This window comes from Drosophila yakuba, chromosome X (genome assembly GCF_016746365.2).
Source record: "Drosophila yakuba strain Tai18E2 chromosome X, Prin_Dyak_Tai18E2_2.1, whole genome shotgun sequence".
In the NCBI taxonomy this organism is placed as follows: domain Eukaryota; kingdom Metazoa; phylum Arthropoda; class Insecta; order Diptera; family Drosophilidae; genus Drosophila; species Drosophila yakuba.
The window spans coordinates 1,180,821-1,205,579 of NC_052526.2; the positions used below are offsets into that span (position 1 = coordinate 1,180,821).

The window sequence follows — 24,759 nt, forward strand, 5'->3', positions numbered from 1 at the left end:
TTAAAGGTCTTGGCAATCTTTAACTATATAGATATATCTTTATTTCAAGAGCTTAGGTTCACATATACATAGCATTAACCACGACTTTTCGCTGGCCCTTGAACTCAGTGATTGACTCTTACATCCTAGGCCGGACTTACGACTATGAGTCCCCGGATTGCGGATCCCTTATCCGAGGGGCACGCAGATTGAGAGGACAGTGACTACAATAAATACACACACATTACGATAGCGGTTGGAAGAGGACGACCAAGTTGGGAGGAAACATATGTACAGTTAGCCGGTCCGAAGGATCCTCCTCCTAAGAGGGAATCTTAACGGGCAGAAATAGGCGCGGATCCCCGATCTTGGGACTGAGTCGAACCACCACCTGGTCATCGCCGTCACCCACTTCGAGGAACGAATTCCAGTCGGCCAGGAAGTAGAATCCATTCTTCTTCTTTGGCGGCGGTGGCTCCTCGCTGACGGGATCAGGTCCAAATGAGTCTGCTAAGTCGTCGAGGGATCCGTTCCGCGGCTCCTCCGTGGTGGTAGTGGTGGTGGTACTGGCGCTGCTGGATCCCTCCTCCTCAATTGTTCCTTTGGTGTCTCCATCGATGTCGTCCAAGCCCAGGCTCAGACTAATCTTGGTGGGGGATTGGGTGGTCGCTGGCGGATCCTCGGCATCCTTCTGCTTGCCACCCTCCGTGGTGGCATTTTCCACGCTTTGCCGCCGCGCCTTCAGCGTCTCGTCTTGCCCACTCTGCAGGGACTGCAGATAGGCGGCGTCTGGATTGGGTCTCGCAGTCGACGTCGCTGTGGCTACCTGGTCCAAGCTCACATTGAGCTGCTGCAGCTCTTGGAGATTGCTGATCAGGCGCTGCAGCTCGCTGAGATTGCTTGTGGAGTCATCGCGTTTCTTCTTGGGTGTCTCGGGCTCCGGTTTCGCCAGCTGGTAATTAAGCTCGCTGAACTCGGCCATGAGGTCGCCATCGAGCTCTCCCTCCCTCTCGTCGCCCTCATGCAAGTCCTCTGCGTCGCCCTCATCGCTGCGCCGCCGGAAGCCACTGCCCACGCCCAGTCCCTTGACCAAATCGCTGGGCAGTCCCTGTTTGGGTGCCAGTTCGGTGCTTACACCAATCCTGTTGGCCGCCCGCTTGATGGCCGCCTCTATAATTTTGGTGGCACTGAAAACGGGCAGCTGGAGGCTGCTCTCCGTGGTGGGCTTGGGGTCCGGGATGGGGCGCACCCTGGGCCGGCTGGTGGTGAGCGAAAATACCGCCGGCGAGGAGGTGTCGTGCACCTGAGCGGGAGCCGGAGTGGTGCTAGTCGTAGTGGTGGTGGAGGAAGTGGAGGACGAGGTAGCCTGCAGCTGGCTTTCGAGCTGCTGCGACAACTCGTGGGGCAGGGCAACGCCCAGCTTCTGCAGCTGTTGCGTGTTGTAGAGCAGCTTCTGCAGCTCCTCCAGATCCGCCTTTCTGGGCCCGGAGCTGGGCGTAGTGGGAGCCCTCCTAGCGGGCACGAATCGAGGAGCTGCCGGCGTGGTCGGTGGCTGGGTCTGCACCGTCTTATAGATGGGCTGCATGTGCTGATAGCTCTGGCGCTCGCCCGTGTCCTCTAGGCTACCGAAAAATTGCTGGAACTGACCGAAGTCTGGTGAGGATCCGTGCTGCGGATGGGCGGGCTGACTCATGGCCAGTTCCCGGAGCTCCTCGCTGGAGGATTGGGATGGCGTGGCCATGGTTGCAGGCTTCTCGTAGACGGGCAAATCCAGCTTAAGCTCGGGTTCCAGCTCCCCCCCCTGATCCTTGGCTCGCTGAGCATAAACGATATGAGCTCCATTGACAGTTTTTACATTGGGACTGCGGATTGAGGCCGCGGTGACCAGCTGGGAATGGGGATGGGTTACGTGATCCGTTCGGAGTTGCACTCGCTCTAGCTCCTGGACTTTGCTCAACAGCTTTTGCAACTGCACGTAGTCCTGTGGATGCACCTCTTCCCGTAGCAGCCCATTGCTCCTTTCAAAGTGGCTCAATGGTCTCTGCTTGGTGGTGGAAGCAGCCGTGGAGATCTCTACAGCTCCTCCACCGGGAACGAGGGAGGCTGAGGTCGGCGAGAGTTCCTGCAGGTGGGCATAATCGTTGCTGGGCAGGCTAATTGCCGGCCTGGAACCAGCCACGTTTCTCGTGAGGAAGTTAGGCAGTGTTGTGGGCTGCTGCAGTTGCTCCAACTGCTGGACACGGGTAATCAGCGCCTCAAACTGAGCATGATCCACTGAGGGTGTGGGCCTGGGCGTCGTGGTTGTGCTCGTGGTTGTACTTGTGGTGGATGTGGTGGAGGTGGAACTAGTAGTCGTCTTGGGCTGCTGTTTCCTCTTGCTGTTCCTGGCCTGCTCGTACAACTTCTCCAGCTCGCGATCGTCACTCAGGAGGCGCTGCAGCTGGAAGAGATCGGCAGCACCGAGAGAGCTGCCTGGTCCCGCTCCCAAGCCCAAGCCCAAACCCAGAGCCTGGTTTCTCAATGGCTTTGCGGTGGTGCTGGTTGTGCTCGTTGTGGTTCTGCTCGATTGCTCCAACTGCTGAAGCTGCTTAAGGATTCGCTGCAGCTCTCGTGCCTCGTTCTGGGAAGGCGAGGGGGTGGTGGTGGTGGTGGTGCTGGTGGTTGTGCTTGTGGTGGAGAATCGACTGCTCAACGATTGGGCGCCCGGACTGGCTGCCTTAATAACATTTTCCGGGTTAATCTTCAGCTTTTCCAGTTCCTGGAGATTTTGCAACAACTTGGACAGCTCATCGGAGCTGGAAGCCGTGGCCTGGTGGTTTCCCGCGTTGGCAAAGTTAAGGTCTATGTTCGGATCGATTCTCCTGCGTGGCTTCTTGGCCTCAATGAGTAGTGGTTCCCCATGGGTGATGAGCGGCACTGGCGCAGGTGTGGTAGTGGTGGTGGTGCTCGTTGTGGTAGTGGTGGTGCTGGTTGTTGTGCTTTTGGGAGGTTTTCTCTTCGGCTGCGATTGAAGTCGCTCCAGTTCCTGCAGATTTTCCAAGAGCTTGGCCAACTCCGCGTTTCCCGTGGGCGGCAAGCGGGCCGTCGCCGTGGACAGCTCCGTGTGAGCACCAGTTGGTTCCTCCGTGGGCTTTGCCTCCTTCTTCAGTGCCTTTGGAGCCTTTCTCACAATGCCAAAGCGGGTCAAGTAACCCTCAACTTCGGGCTTCACGCGCAGCTCCTCGCCAATATTCAGGGGCTTGAAGTTTGAGTAGGCCTCCGGGCGGATTCGCGCCCCTTGGAGACCCCGTAGATCCGCCACCGCTACCACCGACGGCTGGGGGGCACTCTCCGCGGGGTAATAGTCGTCCAGCGCATACCTCTTGTGGGCAGAATCGCTCTTGCCGCCCGACACAATGCCCAGGCTTTCCAGGATGTCCGCCACCGGCTTGACCGTGCTGCTGACGGAGCCACCTGCTCCTTCGGAGGGCTTGGGCTTCCTCAGGAACTGGGCGTTCTTTGCGCTGTAGTGGGAGCTAAATCGGGCGGCTGCAGGCGCAGCAGCGGGATTAGCTGAGTGCAGAGAGGCGGCAGTGACTGGCCGAAAGTCCTGATAAACTACCGGCGGCGGCGCTGGCGGATGGTAGGTTGTGGCCTGCGGCATGGGTCTGAACTGCTGCTGCTGGAGAGGATTCGTTTGGCCGTGGAGCAAACCGTAGGCTGGCTTGTAAGTGGTGGCTGCCACCGCAGGATTGCCCCCGGGCACTGTGCTTCTGGGCAGGGCACTGGGATCCGCGGTAAGAAACTTCACCGGGTCCGGCGGCGTGTAGGCGTCGATGACGCGAGTCACCGGTGGCCGCGTGTACAGCTCCTGCAGGTTCTCCTCCGTGTTGTTGTCCGTGTTGAAGGGCAGGACTAGCATGAGAGCTCGCATGCTGTCCGCGCGGCTCATGTCGCCAGCCTCCAGACTTTTCTCGTACTCCTCGCGGGTCACTTTTTCGTACAGCTCCTCGATCTCGCCACTGCGAAGATTGAAGATTGTTGGTATTAGCATCGCGCCATCTTTGACCAGGCGAAGCCCCGGTAGTCACTCACCGCGTCAGCCTAGGCAAGGCCGGATCGTTGGCCAGGATCTTTTGCACCTCGTCGATCGTCTGCTCGATCTCCGGCGGCTGGAAGAAGCTCTTGTCCAGCTGCTGCCGCGCATTCCCGCCCTGGATGGTGGGCAGGGCCCGCGTCACCCCCCCCAGCTGGAGGAGGGCGATCAGCGCCAGGCACTCAGGGAGCATCCTGGAAAAGCGGGTCGGGGACTGCAAGGAGAATCGTGAGAAAATGCGGGGCATGTCTACTATCCTTACAAACAGCTGCAAAGGTATCTGCTTTCCCCAGAAAGGCACACCTATACCTATACCCTAAAAGGTTGTGATCTGGAATCTGGGATCTGGGATCCTCAAGGAACTTGACCATAACTTAAATGACACCTTTCTCTTTCGTACTTATAGCGATCTCACCCCCTCGCTTCTGACTTCCCCATAAACCGATTGACTGACTGACTGATTGACCCACCAACCGACCGAGCAATCAACCATATCAACCACACATTAGCCACCGAGCTACTGACCACTGCCAGTTCGGTAGCTTCATCAACGTCCATCAGCGGTGGTAATAATCGGGTAGCCGTGTGTGCTGTGTGTGTGTGTAGCTTTTTTCGCAATCCGAATCGCAGATAGCAAATAACAGATAGCAGATCACAGATCACAGTCGCGACTCCCGGAGACAAAAGTTTCCGCCCAGGAAAAGGAGAATGGGGAAATAATAAGCGACTCACAACGAAATCAAATGAAATGCATGACAAATTTTTGTCAAAAGGCGACAGCGACAACGAAAGTGGAAAAAATGGTTGAAAATAGTGCGCAGAGACGGCGACAAATATGTGGACAAGTGTACAAATTTATTAAACCAACGGAGGCAGAAAACAAGACGTAACCCCCAATCAGAAAACACTTGTTAAAGAGTGGAGTGTGAATCACCATACTTTGCAAAGATTTTCGAGGATTGCGCAACCGAAGGAGACTGGTCGCTCCTGGTCCTCTGGTCATCTGGTCAGGATGAGAGTGATGCAAGAGCCGATGTGGAAAATGGAAATGGATGGACATTAAAATGGAGTTGCAGCCTGCAGCGAAGATCTTGTCCAAATTATGACATTTTTCTCTCAGATTTTCAGCGGTTGGACGACGGGGAGGAACGTAGCTTAGGTACTCCATCTATCGAACCTATCGGAGCGTTTAATTTTCACTTAATTGCCGTAGTTAAATCATAAATTAAATGAGTGCCGTAGAAAGCGATGACGGGACAAGACGTTGCCGAGGCTGTCCAGCAGCGAAGCCGTTAGCAAAATGAACTGTTAGGTAATCTAGTCGAAAACGAGGCAAGATAGTTATGGCCAAGGTATGCCGCTCTAACTCAACTAAACTCAACTAAACTGAGCTAAACTGAGCTGAGCTGAAGTGCGACTACGTGTCCGGCATTCTAAATGAGCGACAAATTAAGTGAACTGCAGACGGGATTGAATCCAATGCGTTAGCAAATGGGATCGGAATGGCATCTTGAATATCTGTGGAATGCTGTTGGTTGAGATCTGCGCAGAGCGGTTAACTCTACGGCGAGTTCCAAAAGTGGACAATAAAACTCACTGTATGTTGAGTAAATGTGACAGAAAAGGGTATATAAATGTGAAGTGCCACACGACTTCGCGGCATCAACATAGTTTAAAGGTCGATGACTAATAAGCTCCGCACCACATGGCGCATACGCAATTTTGTTTTGCATACAGCGATTAAATCTCGTGGAGGGGGAAATGCATTTGTGCGTGACTTTTTGCGTGTGTATGGGACGTATAATCAAAACGCAAATAATTTGTTGCCATTGCGGCGGCAGGCACACGAAATGTGAGCCAATCTTTGGTGAGTGCATTTCCAATTCAGCAACAGCAACCGCAGTAGCCCAGCCAAGCCATGCCAAGCCGATTATGATGATGATGATGACGATGATGATGGTTGTAATGACGACGACGACGTCACTGAAGCGCATTAAAGCCAGAGCAACTGCGCTCCGTGTGTTTGGTAACAATTAAATGTGTGTTAAGTAATCCCAGCCGCCTATTAATGCTATTATCTGCACAATAACCTAGTCCCTGGGACATATACGAGTAGAGTATTAGCCCAATTGAGCCGATTCCAAAGCATTTTCCGTTTTCCATTTGCCATTTTCCATTTCTCATTTCCCATTTACACTCTCTTGACATTTCATTGTGCCATATGATAGTTATTAAAACCGACACTTTGTATGCTGACGCGGAAGCTTGTCAAAAGTCCGAGCTAAAGGCCTTGATCCGGTGATCCGGGGATCCGGAGTGGACTGGCAGATGGAGGAAGTGTTGAATAATGGCTACTACCCGGGCAAACGAAACTCGACTTCTGGCCAAGTGTCAACTTGTCTGGAACTTTGTCAGCTCATAGTTCAAAGAATAGGTTTTAGAGCACACCACAGTAGCAACAGCCAATCAGTTGCATTAAAAGAACACAGATTGGTACAAACTTCCGATCAAAATAAGAATATTATACGTGCCCTCTAGCTGGCTACCTAATTGAATGTCTGAGGATCAGAGTCCCTCGAAACATTGTGACAATTTTCCTTCCACGTCCTTGGCTCGAATGGCTTTAGCCGTGAACTTTTACGTCTTTTACAGTCACCCCATTACCCGTGGCCAGCAATCACACAGCAATTTGGAGAAACAATCGCAAGAAAAAAGGGGAATCGGTGGTCTGCACAAAAACATAAGACAATTGTCTTTGCCCAAGCATTCGCTTCATTAGTTTGGCTTAATCGAGAGCAGAGAGCACTTAGCCTTGCTCGAAGCTGGCCCACAAAGGTCAGGTTGATTAACTAGTCATTAATCTTAATGGCCTCTAGAAGTTCGATAAATACCCCCAAACGGAGGCGTTGGTACCTGGAATCGTTGTCTGAGAGAAATACCATTTGTAGGTCAATAGACTAGGCGGAGTATTTACGGTCTAGATCAGCATCTTAATCCGGTTCATCTAGTTAATGCACAACCTATTAAATCTAGCATCGAAGTAGCCAAGCCGCTTTGGCCACGATGCCACTGTCGCTTTCAAGATTCAACTTCATTTTACCAAGAGTTGAATTTCTCTGAGCTTTGAAGAGCCGTTGGCAATCCAAATCCTTTTGGCACTGCTTTGTGCCAGAGGACAGAAGTGGGGTGATCTGAATTCTCATCTCGTTGTGCAGGGCAGCCGGCTTGAATAAACAGTGGGCGACTGTGAAGGTCACCTTTGTGGCTGCCTGGCACATCTTGCTGCCATTTCCGGCTCTTGGCTCTGAATGTGAGATGAGAAAGCGCTGCTCTCACTCCGAATCAGCCGATTAGTCAGGCGGCAGATGCATCACAGCATCACCATGGTCTGAAATGCGCAGCTTCCACGCCACTTTTACTCGGCTGCCAAGTGCCATGTGCCTTATGGGCTCCTAACCATTGCGGTTTTCCCCGTTTTGCCAGTCGGACCAGTGGACCTGGATGGTGGATTCTACTTGAGCCAACTGCATATGACAAGTGAATGTTGTTTTGGGCGGCCAGGAAAAGCCAGCAACAAGTAACTAGCCCCGAAACTGAACCAAGTCGCTGGCGAGGCGGCTAACTTGGCCAACTGGCTTTGGTTTTGGCTTTGGCTACACTCGGACTTTGGGTTTGGGTTTGGTTATTGGTTGTTGCTTCGCAATCGGGCTCGGATTTGGATTCGAATGCGCCATCGGGTTTGGGCCTATTTGGATCTGTTTGACTTGTTTATTGGCACTTTTACCCAGTCGATTGATTTCTTGCCTTGGCAGATGCTTAATTATTGTTTTTATTATTGTTCGCCGCTGCCCCTCTTGACTTTGTTTGTCAAGTTGTTTGGCTCGGTGGCCTGTTGTTTCCCTTTTTGTGAACACTTTCACCAGCGGATTGCCGAAAAAACAACGACAGTAATAATAAATATTAAAACACTTTACATGCCTTTGCTTAATTTTTGAATTGCTTTTCTGCTGCTATAATAGTTATGAAAAGTGTCGCTGTCATTATGTTGTCTTCTTTGTTGGCATTTATTTACCACCAGTTATTTCACTACTCCCCTTCTCGGACTGCCTCGTGTTGCGTAGTGTCTTACTTCTATTTGGCTATAGGGTGTGCAATTGAATTAGGGGTAATTGGTTTTCTTCCTTTTCTAGCTGTTTGAAAAACAAGGAAGCCTAGTATCCCAAAATCCCATTACTACTTCTCCCTAAAGTTTCAAACTAGACAGTTTATGTCTGAAAGACCGCCATTAGATCCTATTATCCCATTCGTTGCACATGCAATCGAGATCCCCCTTGCAGTGCCCTTGTGTCAAGGTCGTTGGTGTGGTGCAGCCAATTCGAATCACGAGTCGTGAGTTCGTTGCCTAAGTCTTTTGTTTGCCACCAACAACCTGTCACCAGCGGCCTGCAGTGGCCAGCAATTTTCAATTACATTTTCAATTTTCGACCGCTCGCTCACGTTCGCCGCGCACTCTTTAAAATCCAAATTTAAATCGAATCGAGACGCTTTTTCACAACTTCAGAGGCGTCAAACTTTCAATGCACACGGAGCACAGCACAGCACACTGTTAAAAAAATAGTCGGGGAAGGAAAAACCGAAATTAAATCGAAGCAAAACGCGAGCACGCGACTGTCGCTTGGCTTCTGTGTCGGTATCCGTATAGATAGTGGATTCGATTTTGGTTCGTTTTCGGTCTCAATCGCATGCGCGGCCTGCAGACCATTTTCAATGAGCGTTCGCAGCGTACTGAACCCGGCCGAAAGTAGTCTTGGCCAACTTCGCTGCTGCCGCCGTCGCTGCCGCAGTTGCTGCTGCTGCTGCTTTTGCTCATGCTGCTGCTTTTGCTGCTACTACCGCTTTTGCTGCTTCTGCTTGGGCTGCTGCGACCTGGCTTTTTAGAAGTCGGTGCTAGAAAACACTGGATGCCGAGTGCATCGATTAGATGCATCCATTTAATCGCATTTGAAATGCACGGCATATAGATTAGATTTTGTAGCCTAGATTCGGTGCTCCAACTTGTTGGCCTCATGGATAGCATCTATTAGGCTCGCTTGCAGCCATTACATAAATTGGTTCATTGTAAAAACACACTTAACACAAAGCAATTTCAAAAGGCATGTTAATGCACGTCAAGTGCCGAAACTAGATTGTTGTAGTGCAATAACATTTGAAATAGTAACCATAGGATCAAGCTTACTATTTAACTAAAGATTAAACGACTGTAACATTTAACGAGGCCTCATCTCAATTGATTAGCATGACATAATGATAGCAGATTGCTATTTGGCCAGTTCTTTATGTACTGCCTTGGGCAGGGCGCAGAGTATCAATTAAAAATCGATTTGGCTTAGAAGACATTTTTGGGAGGGATTCCGAGATGCCGAGATGCCGAGATTCCGAGCGCGAAGCGAGGCCGGTCACCCAGCTGAACTGAGCTCCACAAAATTGGTTGATCGCCGGTTCAAAGTAGCTTGCTTGCCTTGACCAAGTACACTGCGAACTGTGATAAGACGGAGTATGGAGTGTGGCTCCGGTTAGGGAAGGTGAACAGGTAAACAGCACTGCGCCGCGGATGCAGACGGGTTTCTGCTGGCGGACGGGCATTTCACTTCGGCCAGCTTCTTTCCCCAATTGACAAATTCGAATGGTTTTCTCTGGCTTTCTGCTCTGACTTTCTGCTCCGCTTAGATCGGTTTGGTTTTTATTAACATGTGGTCTCTGCTCTGCTCCGCTTGCATAATAAGACTCACGCACTGGGAGTTCGCCCAGCCATGGTCTGTGGATCGCCGATCACCAATCACCAATCACCGATCGTCGATGGGCCTCAATGAACTCGGCGTCCAGTGGTCCCAGTTCCCATTGCTGCCACTCGATCGCTTGACTTGAAGTGCGCCGGCTGCCAGGGGATGCATACGCTTTCCTATCAAGGGGAAAATGGGGAAAATCAATTCAGAGAGGCTTTATGCATAACACCCAGTGTGGTGAGTCGCTGCGTTACATGCATACGCAAAACATGAGAGTTCTATCTTTTAACAAGCGGCGGATAAACCGAGTTGCTCAACCCACCACGCCACCAACTTTGGGCTCATTTTGCGCTTGGCACGTTTTGCCCGAAATAATTAAAACGATTTTTGGTTATTTGTAACGTTTGCCATTTACACACAACGGTGTTTACCTCCTCGCCGCAAAAAGGGAGGATGAGGTTGAGGCTGAGACTGAGACTGAGGCTGCTTTTTGTGTGTGACAACATTTGACACAATTTAACGCTGACGCGACACATTCGTCTGCGGTTTAAGTTTGCTCAGCTCGAGCTGTATAGTGTATGCTTCAGTAAAGTTGTTTTGGGATGGGTAAGGTAGGTGGAACTAGGGGTAGGGTTTGGCCAAGTGCTTCACATTTGGAGCGCATGCGCTTTGACTTTGCCTTTTGCGCACACTCGCATTGCGACACGGCCAAGACAACAAAGCGCCAAAGGAAACAAAACTAAAACAACTAAAACAACCAAAAATATAAACGAAAACTCAGAAAGATTACACAGCCCCATAACTCTTGACATGACGCGGCCAAATGCTCGGGGAGAATGGAGTGGGGCCAAGCCGAGCCCCATGCAGCTATGTTTGGAACTTTGGAGCATCGCGCAAAAAGTGAATTGCTTTAATGCCCGTGGATGTGCAAAATAAAATTGGTCAACGACTCAGGTCGCAGGCCGAATACCCTAAGGTCACCCCTTGCCAATCATAGACCATAGACCATACGCAGCTCTAACTTTTAGAACGGAGTCAACTGACGAACCCACTGAATATGCTATTCATGGCACGCCAAACCGTGATGCATCCCTATGATACAATAGTGCTGATGCGACCTTATGATATCAAAATGATGGTGTAAATCGAGAAGCTCATGCTCATTGTGGCCAAATTGCATAGATCGATCTGGCATTTCATCATTGGGTGTTAAATATAGCTGCCAGTAACTCGCGTCTATCGATTTGGTATCTCTATCTGCGCGGGCCGCTGAGAGATCTCCACCAGCGAGGTGATAAGGCGTTGGCTGCGGCACCTGTCCTCTCCCGCTCCCGCACTCTCTCCCCTTTCTCCACCACCTTTCTCCGCTGCTGCTTTTACTTTATTCGGCCATTCACTTTCTCCGTGTGTTGTGTGTTGTTTGCTTTGCTAATTTTGGATTTGCCCGCGTCACTGCGGCAACAGCGAAAAGTGAAACAGACGTCCAGCAAAACGGACGCCAAACTGCTGCTGCTCAGCTCACCAAACTGCGGCTGCAAGTTCGTATGCAAAGTTTCAAGAAATTATCCAATCGCGTGGCTCGGATTATTCAATTTCAGTCAATCAAATTCAAGTCCAATTCCGTATGCAAAGTGGGCATTGCTGAGTCAAAAGCAATCTCCCCGGGAGATTTCGTCGCCATCTAGTGCTGATGTTGTCCCAATTCTGGAGGTCTAGAGACCTGGAGGTCTGGAGGCAGCAAGTCCAACCGAGCAGCAGCAACATCGGCAATGCCGAGTTTGTTACCCAAGTCTTCCGATTATGACGTTGGGAGGAGCTGAAGAGTCCATTAAAGCGACAGGCTATAACGCTAAATCACTCGACTGATGGCCGCCGTTAAGTAGCCGCCAAATTGGCTGCAAACGGCAGGCGGATTTCTCCTGGCCGTTACTACTACTACATGCAATGAAGAGCAGGAGTTTGCTTTCCTGCTTTGAGTCGACCCTTGTAAGTTCCTAATACTGAGCTTTCGGTTCTGCGTTCTCCAGTTTCCACGCACGGAATCTGGAGGAAATCGGATCGCTGGAAACGGAGGACTGGTGTCAGACCAATGATTCGAAATTGGCATTTTGTTTTATTGCATTCGATTTAGCTGTATTTTATGGATTTTATTTTAGGGCGGCGAATGCTAATGGCGCGAAATGAAAACCGAAAGTAGGCGAAGGTTGCACTGCAGAGTTATCAATCAATACAACTGAATTTCAATAGCGTTATTTAATACATAAGTAGTAACTTACCAATTGAAGAACGTTTTTATTAGTTTAGTTTCACAAAACAAAAAAGACAAAAAAACAAAAGGCAGGAGTAAAGAAACGCATACACACACACGCACACACATAATTTAAAACGCGAGTGTAACTGCACATACGTTTTGAGCAATTTAGTTGGTTTCCATCCATTTTCGGGCAGCATTTTCATGTTACTCATTGCCACGACATGCACTTAATAATAATTAACACTTTAAACCGATTTGTTTCAAATTTTTAATTAAAAGCCGCCGAAAATCAAGAATATTAACGCCGTACAGTTGCTTCTGCTTTCCGAAGAAGAGGAAGAGTAAGAAGGGAACTTTGAAGAGGGGTTCGTTCTTCTTCTTCTTACTGATCCTCTTTTCCGTTACGTACAGCACACCCTCGCGAAAAGGTACAAAGCACGGTATAATTTGGCGACAATATACATTTCAAAAATATAACTATATATAAATAACAATTCCAAAGTCAGAAGTTAAATGCCATTAAAATTTTATTAAAATGTTAAATAATAAGATTGTAATTATATTTCTTTCATACACATAGCCGTTTTCAAAGAAGCGTAGGTGCATGTATGTCAGTTGTATGTCATAGATAAATTAGTTAAAATATTAGTATATAATAACATAATTAATAAATAATTTTCTTAACTTCGTTTTGTTCACTTAGTGATTACTCTGTCACTTGACAATGCAGTTGCCGAAAGTCACCGTCTACAGGCGATGATTGTATCGATAGTATCGCATGGAAATCGATTGCTGTGACAGCTGTTCGCGCATATGTGTGGGTACGGATTTATTCATAGCAAGGAAAATTGCAAGTTTCGGGGATATAGGATTTTACATAAGTTGGGCATGCCCACGCATTAGCGCCGCAGATCGAGATCGGATTGATCGGAACTCTGGATATCGGAAGCACAATAAAGAGGACGACCGACTGCCCCGTGTGTAGCGTGCGTGTGCGTGTGTGTGTGTATGTGCGTATGCGTGTGAATGAAAAACCAGCAACTGTGAAAATATAACCAAAAATAAGTCCGAGGTACACGGCTGCAGGCGAGGATTTCCAGTCCTCCCAGATAAACCCAGGAGGAGCAGCGTGTTCCCCCTCAGACCCAACCCCGTCGCTTTTCAGAATGGCGGATGCCCAGGCAGCGGCGGCCGGAAAGAAGAAGTACAAGAACAAAAAGAACTCGGCGGATAAGAACCCCAATTCGAATCCGAACTCGAATCCGAATTCCAGTGGCCAGGTGGAGGCGCAGACACCCAGCAATGGACACGCTCAGCACCAGGAGGAGGACGCGACGGAAGACCAGCAGCCAGCACAGGAGCTCAGGGGCCTCCTTAAGAAGATGCACCTTTGCAATGGCCATGGTCCCAAGGAGCAGGATGCTCCGCCGATTGTCGAGGTCCTCAACGGCCATGCACATGGGCACAGCAACAACAATCACATTCGCAGCACTAGCGGCAGCAGCAACAACAACAACAGCACCCACAACAACAACAGCGTGGACAGCAGCAACAACAACCGCAAGCAGCGAAGAGAAGGAGGATCAGATTCAAACGCCTCCAATCCGGAGGAGAAGCCCATAACAGCCACAAGCAACACCACTGCCAACACACACCCAACCACAACGACGGCCCCAAAAACAAAAGTTTCGGAGGAGGCGGCTGTGGAACAGGGAGGGCAAGTGGCGACGGGGAGTGGCTATTGCCGGGAGCAGGAGGAGAAGCAGCTGCCCTCCGCCTCCGCAGAAGGGGCCACGCCCACCATTACAACACAGCTCCAGCTGCCAGAACCTGCCATTTCAGCCGACGAGATCGTGTATAAGGAATACGAGGCTGAACACCAAATGCATGTGAGTACTATCGCCGTACTATCCGAACTATGCGCAATGCTAATCCCCCACATGTTGAACAACATGCAGGACATCATGCGACTGATCCAGGCGGAGCTGTCCGAGCCCTACTCGATATACACGTACCGCTACTTCATCTACAATTGGCCAAAACTCTGCTTCCTCGCCTCGCACGACAATCAGTACGTGGGCGCTATTGTGTGCAAGCTGGACATGCACATGAACGTGCGGCGCGGCTACATCGCCATGCTGGCCGTGCGCAAGGAGTATCGCAAGCTCAAGATCGGCACCACGCTGGTCACCAAGGCCATAGAGGTAGGAAGACTGTTGGTTTGCACATATCTGTGTTAGTTAATTAGCTCGCCAATAGCTTCTCAAGGTATACTTTTGGGCATGCAGCCCACCCACATTGGCGAGGGATATGAACCACTCATCAGCTACCTAAATCTCTTTTCGTGAAAACTCATACACCACTAAAATTTCCCCATTTGCAGGCAATGCTGGCCGACAATGCCGACGAGGTGGTGCTGGAGACGGAGATGCGGAACCAGCCGGCTTTGCGGCTCTACGAGAACTTGGGCTTCGTGCGTGATAAGCGGCTGTTCCGTTACTATCTCAATGGAGTGGACGCGCTGCGGTTGAAGCTCTGGTTTAGATGAGTGGACCCGGCGGCTGCCGTTGAAATTGTTGTCTAAGTAGCCGCCGAAGATGTCGAGATCTGCTCTGCGGAGGAGCAGGGCGCTCCGCTCGTCCTGGGTCCTGGCCAGCTGGCAGCTTGTTTCGGCGCCCTCTTTTTTGTACCTATTCAACTAGGAAGCATCGTAGCATCAGTTTTTCTTCTCCCCACTTCCCACTCACCCCGTCCCTTGTCTCTCTTCATTTGTAAATTATTTTATTATGTAACAGCATCAGCAAGAGCAACATCTGCAGAGGATCAGATCAGATCAGTTAAGCAGGAGCAGCACGAGCAGCACACAACGGACCCGAAATTTGATTAATTTTACAGAAGGCAATTTTGTATGCAATACGTGATTTACATGCATAAAATTAAACATTAAAGTCGTAAGCAAGCAATTAGTTATGTACATTAAACAATCTACAAAAATCGATCTAGAGAATAGACAACAACATGAAGCAGCAGCGCAGCACACGCTCATCGACACCCATTTACAAAGCTATAAACATAGAATCAAATTTTGTAAAAAGATCGATCAAAGGCGATGATCACGTACAGTCGAACGAAACACACGAGAAATGTATATCAAAATAAACGCAATTGGAACGCAGAGCGGAGGACAGACACAAAATGCAGCGTTATATGCATCTGAAAACTTTCATTGGGCAGATGGGCCTTCATGGTCCTCGCCATCTGGTCTTCTGTCACTTCTCTGTGCTCTCCAGTGTTGTTTCGCCCGAGATCAGAACACGTAGCGATAAGGATGCGGATGTGGTGAATCCCGAGTAACATTGAAAGAACGCAATAAAATCTTCAACAAATACGAAAATCCTGCCTTGTGTTCTTCAATTCAGCACATCTTTGGGAAGCTCATCCTTTGTTTGTGTTATTTTCCAAGGGAGAAAGTAAATGTCAGGAGTGTTGGTACGGTACTTTCGTTTTATTATCATACAAAACAGAATTATTACTACTTTAACTAGGAAAGTATGTCTCACGGATACCTGCACATCCACAAAATCAATTAATGACTGCTCCCTTGAGCTCTTTCCGACTTGCCTCACTGATCTCCTCCCGTCCTGCTACATTTGGTCTCATTCGTCAATAACAATCGGTTTAAATACTCATAGTCGGCTCGATCATAGACTTATCTTAACTAAAAGGAGCTTTAAAAGTATGAACAACATTCAAGTCAGCCAACTGTGGCTGCCCTAACCTGAAGCTTGACCCACCTTGAATGTGGAGTTGTGGCTTATCCTAAGTATGTACATGGGCAGTGCCAGTATCAGGAGCATCACCTGCTGCTCCGCCGATTCTTCGGACTGTTCGTCGGAACTGCGCTGCCCGATCCGCGCAGCTGCTTTAGTTCGGAGCGCGTGGCAGCCTTGATGCTCTGCACCTGCTGCCGCACAGAGGCATTTTTGTAGGTGACGGCTGGTGTGGGAGCAGTGGAGCTGGACGTTGCTCCTGCCTCCTTCTGCTCGAAGAGATCGCTCACCTCGACCATGCGCGGCTTGAAGAACATGTTCGGCCGAATGACGGCCTTTTCGGGATGCTTGAACAGGTTCAACAGGCCCCAGGAAAGCTCCTGGCCGTCGGCTTCCGGAACGGAGGCATTCTCCACCTCCGACTCCAGAACCCAAGCCGCGTTCCGGACCTCGATGCGCAGTCGCTCACACTCTTCCAGGCTCACATTCTTGCTCACATTTAGCAGCTGCTCCAGTGGGTTTACTATGTACATGGCCGAGTGGTCCGGCTTGGACAGAGGCTTTCCCTCGTTCAGAGATATCGCGCGGTTGTGGAAGTCGAACTGCGAGTAGAACTCAAAGAACTGCAGCAACAATTCGCTCAGTGAGCTTTGGTTTCGACTTCTGAAGCCCAGTCGATCCACATTCCGGGTGAAGGTGCAGTTTATCCCGTCCTCGGTGACCCGCGAATCCCCAGACTCCGCCGCCTTTGTCAGCGCTCCAATCGTGGGAAGGATGGGCTGGCGCAGCTGCTGCAGGAAGAACATGACCAGGCAGGTGAGCGAGAAGTTGCTGATCCAGCGACCAGGCGAGGGATTCGTTAGGCCGCAGGTCTGCGCCCAGCGCCGGATGGTGAAGGTCAACGGCCGCACCCGCGGATCCATTTCGCCGAACATGTAGAGCAGTTCCGACATGTAAAAGCCAGTGCTGTAAGAGGGATGCCGTTTAAAAAGCACATTCTTAAAACATATTTCATGCCAACAGCGAACAACAACCGCCCCAAAAGGTGGGGGAGTATTGAAAGCGGGCGTGGCCTCGTTCAGTGAGACAACCAACAGTGTGGAGCCCGTAGAACTGACCCCCACCACTGGCCGGATATGAGTGCAGCGGGGAGCTTATCAGGGGCGGGTGAATAGATGTGAATCATGGCCATCGGCACGCCAGGGAAGTCAGTACCGCGTACCGCGGAGAGGACTGATTCACCTGCCCCAGCAGAATCGAGGAGAGAGCAGCGTACCAAATACACGACATTTGGCAATCGCCTGCCGCTATCTAATCTTATCGAGCTGAGGAAGCTTTCTTATCTAAGGCCGCTCTCCCTGCCTGACTGTACGGCCCTACTAGCCTGGATGTTGTCACCACCGCGTATCTCAGCCAAGCCGAAAGTCTGGTCAAAACGATTTCAACGAACGAGCGCAACGGACATCTACTTCTAGTCCGTCGCTGAGCAAGCTACTTTTTCACTCTGACCCACGAGAATCGACCAAAGCAAGGTGAATCCTAGTAAAGTGCATACGAATTCGCAGCTCCACGCAATATATAAAGATATATGAAGATGGTCTATTTTTTTAAAGTGCTATCGAATAAGTGTTGAAGTTCGGCATGGGTACCACACCCAAAAGACGTTTCCAATGGTTAAACGTAGTTCCATACAAAATGGATTTAAAGTTGTTTTCAAAAAGTGATGCATGGATGTTGGGGAAACTCAGGGATACGCCCGTCACTGCGGCACCTGGCCCATTTCAATACTCTTGAATAGTTTGGTGTTGCAATTGTCCGTATTAATCATCTAGTGCGTGGCTGATAACGCTATTTGCTAAACACAGCGGCGATAAGGCCAACGATGATACAGTGAGTGGCGGGAAAGGGCGGGGAGAATCAACCATAAATGCCAAGCAACATCGTGATTAATATACGCGACCAGGGCGAGCTTTTGGTATGTGACTCAATGGAGCTCCTCCACAATTAGCAAGGATTAATTCACCGAAGTCCTAGTCAGCAACTAGTGGTTCCATCAAATAGCACCGCTTTTATCCTGGGTTTTCAGCTCATGCACTGGTTTTCACACCACCAATGATCCTTCTTTTGCTTTCCAGCTTCCCAAACGATGGGTATCGGCTATGGAGCCTCCGACGAGCAGCTGGAGAAGCAAATTGGCTGCGTGAAGTACACACTCTTCTGCTTCAACATCGTGGCATGGATGATATCCACGGCGCTGTTCGCCCTGACCGTCTGGTTGAGGGCTGAGCCAGGCTTCAACGACTGGCTGCGCATTCTGGAAGCGCAGTCCTTCTACATCGGCGTGTACGTGCTCATCGGCATCAGCATTGTCATGATGGCCGTCAGCTTCCTAGGCTGCCTAAGCGCGCTCATGGAGAACACCCTGGCGCTGTTTGTGTTCGTGGGCACCCAGGTCTTTGGATTCGTCGCCATTGTGGCCGGCTCGGCGGTCCTAATGCAGTTCAGCACCATCAACTCCAGCCTGCAGCCGCTGCTGAATGTTTCGTTGCGCGGCTTTGTGGCCACATCAGAGTACACTTACTCGAACTACGTGCTGACCATGATCCAGGAGAACATTGGCTGCTGCGGGGCCAGCGGACCATGGGACTATCTCGACCTGCGCCAGCCCCTTCCAAGCTCCTGCCGCGACACCGTCAGCGGCAACGCCTTCTTCAACGGATGCGTGGACGAGCTGACCTGGTTCTTCGAGGGCAAGACCGGTTGGATTGTGGCTCTGGCCATGACTCTCGGCCTGCTCAACGTCATCTGCGCGGTGATGAGCTTCGTGCTTGTGCAGGCCGTCAAAAAGGAGGAGGAACAGGCCAGCAACTACCGCCGCTGAAGCCCAGCCTCGTATATTTAGTTAGTAGCGACAAGTGACCCTGCGATAGCTATAAGAATTCATACCCAGTTCGAACAATAAGTACAATAAAGATTGCGACCCCCACGAGAAAAGGTTTCACAGCGGACGGGAATCACAGATTGGTTGCCAGCAGACAGACGGATGTTAACAACAGGCACTTACAGGTTGCTCATGGAGAGGTCCACCTCCAGGTCCAGATGCTCATGGTGGTACTTGATGATAGGCACCCTTGCCTGCAGAATACGCCTTACATGGCACACGCCGGGCAGAAACAAATGCAGCATATCTCCGAAGCATTCCATGTGCCGTTGCGTCTGCGAGCGTCCGTTGCTTAGGTTCTCCTTGGTGTGGTACACGAGTCGCGAGGGCACCGCCTCTTCCAGAGAGCTCTTAGCCCCCATATCGTTGTCGAAGCGCAGGATAAGGTCCAGGTCGCAGCCCATCCGGCCGAATCCGTTGACCGACGAACCGAAGGGTTGAGCCTGGGCGGCGGGGAACATGCCGGCGATGGCCTGCTGCACCTGCAGGGCTGCTAGAAAACGCATGCGGACTCCCAGCTCATTCAGTCGCGTGTGCTCGTGCAGCTGCAGCACCTGCTCTTCGATGTCCGCTGCACCTCGCAGCAGACCCAGGAGATGCCCCTGATCCGCCAGTCGGGTGCCGTCCAAGGAGAGCAGTGTGGGCGCTGGATTGGGCACCAACTTGGGGCTCCGTTTGCCTCCTCCCGCCGCGCGGAACCACAGAAAGGGTGATCGCACGGGCACGCCGCTCAGCTCGCCATTGGTGACTCCCGCTCCAATGGCCGCCGCCGCCTCGCTCGGAGTGGCGTACTCCAGCAGGATGTAGTGCAGGGTCTCGTCCTGCCGCACGCAGTAGTGGTGGGCGCCCAGGATGGAGCCGAAGCTGCTGCAGTAGTTATACAACTCCGCATACGACTTCTCGGAGCTCACCTGGACCACAATGCTGCACTGCGCCCGTCGCTGGTGGCGGCCAATGAACTCCTCGTAGTTGGGCTTGCCTGTTGGCGAACATAGACACTGGTAGCAATTGAAAAGGGAACAGATCTCCGCCAGAATGGGCTCACCTGCGTTCCGGCCGGGAGAAGCCGCTTCCGGAGCATTGTGTTTTACGCAATACGTACGCCAGAGGTTCAGCTGCTGGGCGCTGCGTCGCACTAAGCTGTTCATGGCGGGTGTGGGTTGTGGGCAGGTCAAGTCCTAGACCCACTTGTTGTGGGTGATATCTGTTCCGGAATTTAACCGAATATTGCTGGGTTGTAGCTTTGAGGTTAGGTGGAGTCGGTTATCGGCCGCAGTCGTTAGGTGTGCAGCCCTGGTGTCAAAACCATAGCTTAAGCTTTTGTAAAGAAAAGGATGTTAATAAATCATATCATTTTGCCATGCTTAGCTCATTTTAGGTCCACTTTCATTTAGGAATGCACCTTTATTGCAGACATTTTGGCAAAGCCAGTCCCGCCAAAGAAGTTAATGCATCCCTGAAAACTTATCGATTGCTCCAGTTGGCGCCAAACTCGAAAGTCTGTGATTTAATAAAGTTTTTATTTCACGTCCCAGTTATTGTGTTATTATTGTTATTATTACATGCGGGTTTCCCGTGGGATGAACGGGTTTCGTAGAACTAGGTTTAATTAGGCTAAACACGTACAAAAGGGACACGATTGGGTATATTTTTTAAATATACGTTAGTCATCTTCCTAACACACTCCTGTGTCGGTTACATTAGTCAATCAACGTGAGGTGTATATATCGGATATATGCGACTGATATATATACATATATTGGGTGTATATAGTGCGGTTATTGCTGATATCTTATGCCGAGTGTGTACGTGGGTACAGGTTTTATATATTATCAATTAGGACTGTTATTGTCCACCGACATGGTAATACAGGATTACAGCTTAGCTTAGGTTTTCTGTGTTGTGTATTGTGTATTGTGTGTTATGTGGCTTGTTCTTGTGTTCTGTAACAATTTCATTGTGCTTTCTTCTGTGTGTGTAGTCGTCTTAAATGCAAGGCGCCAAATCATCGAGTTTGATTTCTGGTTTTTGGTTCACTTATTCACTTATTATCTCAGTATCACATATGTCTCCTCAAAATGCGCTCTGTTTTGTGTGCGGACCACTGGAAACATATCCATTTAGCAACAAGTTATGTGCTCTCGACTAAGGAGTAATCGTTAAAGAACTACGCGAGCAAGGAACACATCGAAAGAATGCGAAGCTTAAGAATACAATTAATAATTAGAAAATGCTCTGAGTTGTTGTGTGAGTGTTCTCTGATGGGTGTGTGTGTGCGTGTGGGCGGGGCGTGGATGGACACGGTGGTAAACGCCGGACTAGGCAGCTGTGGTCAAAATGGAGTCTCCACAACTGTAGGACGATTTGATTTGACTGACCTCCGAAAGTTTATAACTAGCAAAAACCTAAAAGTCGTTACAAACGTATACAATATACTATCAACATTTTCTTATCTACGCGCTACATCATGGGACAGTCCCAATTAAAATGCGTCACAGACTTTAAAATTCTTAAAACAAAACAAACTAAAAGCGAGTTTGGAATACTGCCATCGTGACCTCAGCTGTCGCTATCCTAACTATACATCAAACACATTCTTACAGATTTACAAACACACATAGGGTTAAGTTTAGTTCACTTCACTTTAGTTTAACGCAGTACTGCTTGGCGGTAGAGAAATGCACTCGACTATTGCTTTCCACAGCCACGCCGCCTGCCCTGTTGCCCGCCGCGCACCCAGGTGAACCTGGATTGTAGATCCTTGACGGGATCTAGATGTCATCGATAAGGCGACCCTCAATGACGGACGAGTGGTGGTAGTTGGGCCGCGGACGGAAGTCCTCGTTCTGCTCGTTGAGCTGCGTGGGTGAGAGATCAACGCCGGGACACGAGGGTGTTACGACTATCTGTTCGTACTCATTCATCCGTTTGCTGTGCACCAAAAGAAGCGGGATGGCATTTAGTTGGAAACTTCAGAAACAGAAACGGACATCGAACTCACCCGAAGCACCGGAATATGACGCTCTTCAGCCAGGCGAAGAAGTTAAACTCCGCAGTGAGGCCTGGCTTCACGGCCGGATTGGCTGTGCCCACGTAGAACCATACGACGAACACCACCAGGAAGCAGGTGAGGGCGTAGTACCAGTTGACAAGCAGCATGACCAGCAGTTTGGTAAAGGCCTGCAAGGGAAGTGGGGTCAAAAATAAGTATACCTAATGAAGCATCCCGGGGAAGCGTCGTCTCCTTTGTGCAAACGTACCCCCAGCAGCGAGGCCCAGCGATTGCAGTAGCCGGAGTACCAATTTTTCGTCTTGGAGTGGATGGGCGGGCGGATTGGGGCTATCGGTTCGGCATCGTCGGCTTGGTCCTGTTCCTGTTCGCCGCCGGCCTGCACGACCGCCTGCTCGACGGCCAGTGTGGTGTCCGCCTCATGCTCGATTCTCCGGTCTGAAGAATTCGAGGACTGCGCCTGGTTGGAGGTGCTGGGACCCTCGTTGTCAAACTCCAAGGGAACTGTTTGGTGCAGCGGCGAGTTCTGTGGACTCTGCAGGTTCTTGTGGCGCACCCGATCGGGGAACAGCAAGTCCAGGTCGTTGCCTGTATCCGAAACACTGCCGTAACGACGCGTCTCGTAGCTGGGACTCGATGCTTGGATGCGGAAACGCTCCTCGCGCTGCTCCTGAATGTCGAAGGTCTGGGCCAGCGCAAAGTAGGCGTAGTCGATGCAGGCATACGTGAGCAGGAAGGGCATGGTCACGATCGGCGCCAGGAAGTTGATGTCGCCCACGATAATAAAGGTGACGGTGACTAGGGCCACGATGGCCATTGCGTATAAAGGCACTTTGTTGGGACCACGCTAGCGAAGAATTCGAAAAAGTCAGTTCGTTATTGTTTATCGTTTCCTGAGGTCCAGGGATGTTTTCAAGATCACATCCCATTCAAAATTGGTACTTACGCCCTTTCCCAGGATATCGATGCCCGGAATGACGCTTTCTTTGGCGATACTCTGGAGGACGCGCGGGGTACCGTACATGGCACCGAGGCAGGAGGACATGCTGGACACGTAAATGCCGGCCAACAGCAGGAAATGCACGGCAGACACCTTGACGGAGATCATGTAGTCAGTATACAGGAAGCTTCGTTGGCAGGTGGCCCCCAAAAACAGCACGAACACCAAGTACAGGAACGTGCTGCAAGTTAATCGGATGTCAGTAGTACTCGTGACCAGGGAGCTGGGTAATCCTTACGAGGTTCCAAAGGCGGCCAGGGTGCCGTTGGGGATGTCCGTGGAAGGCGCGCGCAAGTCGCCGCTCATGTTGATGCCCGAGAGCACTCCGGTGACGGTGGGAAAGAAGACGCCAAACACACGGAACCAGGAGTAGCCGTCGTCGTACTTTGGCCATAGGTTTTCCACGAAGTTTCCGCTCGCCCAGCCATTAAAGCCGCCACCTGTAAAGGAAGTCCGATTAATTACTTGTTATTATTAAATCTTTGAAGCTCATTTCGAACCATAATTTAACCAAATTCGACAGATTATTATAAATCTACTTAAAAAGGCATTAGTTTTGGATCTTAGATAGCATAGCCCATTAAAATAATCAATGTTTAACACTCACTGGCCTCACTAGTGAAGCTGCCCACCATGAAGTCCAGCGCCGAGATCAGCAAAATCATGAGCAGTATAAACTGAAGCTTAATGACCCACTTGACGCCGGCCACGTTAATGCAGCCTAGTAGGAGCACCGCTGCCGTAGCGAACCCGCGGATGGCCCACTTGCTGCCCTCGAGTCCCACTAGTCCAGCCATTGATTCGCCAAATCCCATTACGTTCAGGGCGCATCCCACAGCCTGGCCAAAGCAGTAGAGCAATCCTAGGGCGCCTCCGAAGCGGGAACCCAGGGTGTGGGCTATGAGAAAGTAGACGCCGCCGCTTTCCACACGGCACCGCTCGCAGATACCGATTGCCGAGAGAACGCTGACAAGAGCTATGACCACCGTGCAGAAGATGATCAACACCGCGTTCAGAATGCCCGCCTGGGCCACGATCCATCCGGATCGCAGAAAGACGATCACTCCAAACACGTTGATCAGACAGGAGGTGAACACTCCGTCCCAGGTGCCGAATAGAACGGGCTGAGAGATAAAGAAGTTCGAGCGCCACCTGTTGAGTAAAAGGCTTAGGATCCTGGCCAGAATGGTTGCCTGATTCACTTACCATGGCTTGTCGCCCTGCTCGCCCGCAAAGATCTCATTGGCCCCGGATGCATGGTGGCCACCAGCCGCATACGTGTACTCGTTACCCAGATCTACGAATCCACCGGTGTTGTTGTTGGTCCGCTGGCGAAAACTAGTCACCGCCACATCTCCATCTTCGTCACCGCCAAGTCCGAATCTCTGCCAGTCGACAGTGCGTCGGCCCCCGTTGCCATTGCCCTCCGAGCTATTAGTCATCTCCGCTCCGCTCTGCTCCGCTTTCCCCGTACCGTTACCGCTATTGGCAGTTGTTTCTTGTTGTTGCTGCTGCTCCCGTGGAGTTGAGCAGTTTTTGCGTTGTGTGGTTCTCACGGGTTATCAGACGACTATTCGGGCGTAATCGCGGCAATTAACTGATTGCTATTTCTTGGCGTTGCGCTGTCCCACTGCTGCACCCAAACATCCAATCATCCAAATATCCAAGTGCGAGCACATCCACGCAGGCAGCCAGTGGAGAATCCTCTAAAGATCGCAGATCCGCTGGAGGCGCTGGATTGGACTCACTGGCGGCCGGAGCGGGAAACGGCGGGCATCTTCTTGGTCGGACTTGTGTAACTGTAACCGGACTCCGTAAACTCTCAAAAAGTTAAATAAAAACACTTGCTTATTGGTAAACTACAAGAAGTCGTCATCGATGACTTTTCGGTGGGCTGCGATATGCGTTAGACGATAGGCGGTCTATCTGTTTCTAAGTTCTATCGTT

General features: G+C 50.6%; 5 protein-coding genes across 8 annotated transcripts; 2 read left to right on the plus strand and 3 right to left on the minus strand.

Annotated features, from left to right (window-relative positions):
• Positions 1-18: 18 nt before the first annotated feature.
• Positions 19-11,975, minus strand: LOC26535641 (mucin-5AC). 2 transcript variants are annotated; one of them, XM_039377482.1, is made up of 3 exons: positions 11,218-11,975; positions 4,054-4,268; positions 19-3,980 (listed from the first exon to the last, which is right to left on the minus strand). In XM_039377482.1, exons 2-3 carry the CDS (start codon positions 4,245-4,247, stop codon positions 302-304), a joined length of 3,873 nt encoding a protein of 1,290 aa, XP_039233416.1. In that variant the 5' UTR covers positions 4,248-4,268; positions 11,218-11,975; the 3' UTR covers positions 19-301. The 2 variants fall into 2 exon arrangements, with proteins under 2 accessions (XP_039233416.1, XP_039233415.1); XM_039377481.1 differs by lacking the exon at positions 11,218-11,975 and adding an exon at positions 8,525-8,915.
• A 900-nt stretch (positions 11,976-12,875) lies between these two features.
• Positions 12,876-15,485, plus strand: LOC6523904 (N-alpha-acetyltransferase 30A). Of its 2 annotated transcripts, XM_002099741.3 has the most exons (3): positions 12,879-13,980; positions 14,050-14,295; positions 14,475-15,485. In XM_002099741.3, the coding sequence occupies exons 1-3, from the start codon at positions 13,258-13,260 to the stop codon at positions 14,637-14,639; spliced, it is 1,134 nt and encodes a 377-aa protein (XP_002099777.2). In that variant the 5' UTR covers positions 12,879-13,257; the 3' UTR covers positions 14,640-15,485. The 2 variants fall into 2 exon arrangements, with proteins under 2 accessions (XP_015045367.1, XP_002099777.2); XM_015189881.2 differs by having other exon boundaries at positions 12,876-14,295.
• A 90-nt stretch (positions 15,486-15,575) lies between these two features.
• LOC6523905 (poly(A) RNA polymerase, mitochondrial) lies at positions 15,576-20,081 on the minus strand. 2 transcript variants are annotated; one of them, XR_005562161.2, is made up of 4 exons: positions 19,848-20,081; positions 18,926-19,781; positions 15,886-16,827; positions 15,576-15,809 (listed from the first exon to the last, which is right to left on the minus strand). XR_005562161.2 is itself a non-coding variant. In XM_002099742.4 (3 exons), exons 1-3 carry the CDS (start codon positions 19,948-19,950, stop codon positions 15,948-15,950), a joined length of 1,839 nt encoding a protein of 612 aa, XP_002099778.1. In that variant the 5' UTR covers positions 19,951-20,081; the 3' UTR covers positions 15,576-15,947. The 2 variants fall into 2 exon arrangements, 1 of the variants encoding a protein (XP_002099778.1); XM_002099742.4 differs by having other exon boundaries at positions 15,576-16,827.
• LOC6523906 (tetraspanin-2A) lies at positions 17,274-18,847 on the plus strand. The gene is made up of 2 exons (XM_002099743.3): positions 17,274-17,393; positions 17,997-18,847. The coding sequence occupies exon 2, from the start codon at positions 18,008-18,010 to the stop codon at positions 18,740-18,742; it is 735 nt and encodes a 244-aa protein (XP_002099779.1). The 5' UTR covers positions 17,274-17,393; positions 17,997-18,007; the 3' UTR covers positions 18,743-18,847.
• Positions 20,082-20,608: 527 nt separating the features above from the next.
• LOC6523907 (solute carrier family 12 member 8) lies at positions 20,609-24,261 on the minus strand. The gene is made up of 7 exons (XM_002099744.4): positions 24,019-24,261; positions 23,420-23,964; positions 23,051-23,252; positions 22,759-22,993; positions 22,063-22,659; positions 21,804-21,982; positions 20,609-21,733 (listed from the first exon to the last, which is right to left on the minus strand). The coding sequence occupies exons 1-7, from the start codon at positions 24,252-24,254 to the stop codon at positions 21,574-21,576; spliced, it is 2,154 nt and encodes a 717-aa protein (XP_002099780.1). The 5' UTR covers positions 24,255-24,261; the 3' UTR covers positions 20,609-21,573.
• Between the last annotated feature and the right edge of the window lie 498 nt (positions 24,262-24,759).

Coding starts and splice junctions, on each gene's coding strand:
- LOC6523906 (XM_002099743.3), top strand. CDS start 18,008: ATGGGTATCGGCTATGGAGCCTCCGACGAGCAGCTGGAGAAGCAAATT.
- LOC6523907 (XM_002099744.4), bottom strand. CDS start 24,254: ATGACTAATAGCTCGGAGGGCAATGGCAACGGGGGCCGACGCACTGTC. Junction 23,253..23,419: donor CAGCTTCACTAGTGAGGCCA/GTGAGTGTTAAA, acceptor CTTCCTTTACAG/GTGGCGGCTTTAATGGCTGG. Junction 21,983..22,062: donor GCTGGGCCTCGCTGCTGGGG/GTACGTTTGCAC, acceptor CTTCCCTTGCAG/GCCTTTACCAAACTGCTGGT.
- LOC6523905 (XM_002099742.4), bottom strand. CDS start 19,950: ATGAACAGCTTAGTGCGACGCAGCGCCCAGCAGCTGAACCTCTGGCGT. Junction 19,782..19,847: donor TTCTCCCGGCCGGAACGCAG/GTGAGCCCATTC, acceptor GTTCGCCAACAG/GCAAGCCCAACTACGAGGAG. Junction 16,828..18,925: donor GACCTCTCCATGAGCAACCT/GTAAGTGCCTGT, acceptor TCCCTCTTACAG/CACTGGCTTTTACATGTCGG.
- LOC6523904 (XM_015189881.2), top strand. CDS start 13,258: ATGGCGGATGCCCAGGCAGCGGCGGCCGGAAAGAAGAAGTACAAGAAC. Junction 14,296..14,474: donor TGGTCACCAAGGCCATAGAG/GTAGGAAGACTG, acceptor CCCCATTTGCAG/GCAATGCTGGCCGACAATGC.
- LOC26535641 (XM_039377482.1), bottom strand. CDS start 4,247: ATGCTCCCTGAGTGCCTGGCGCTGATCGCCCTCCTCCAGCTGGGGGGG. Junction 3,981..4,053: donor GCCTTGCCTAGGCTGACGCG/GTGAGTGACTAC, acceptor CAATCTTCGCAG/TGGCGAGATCGAGGAGCTGT.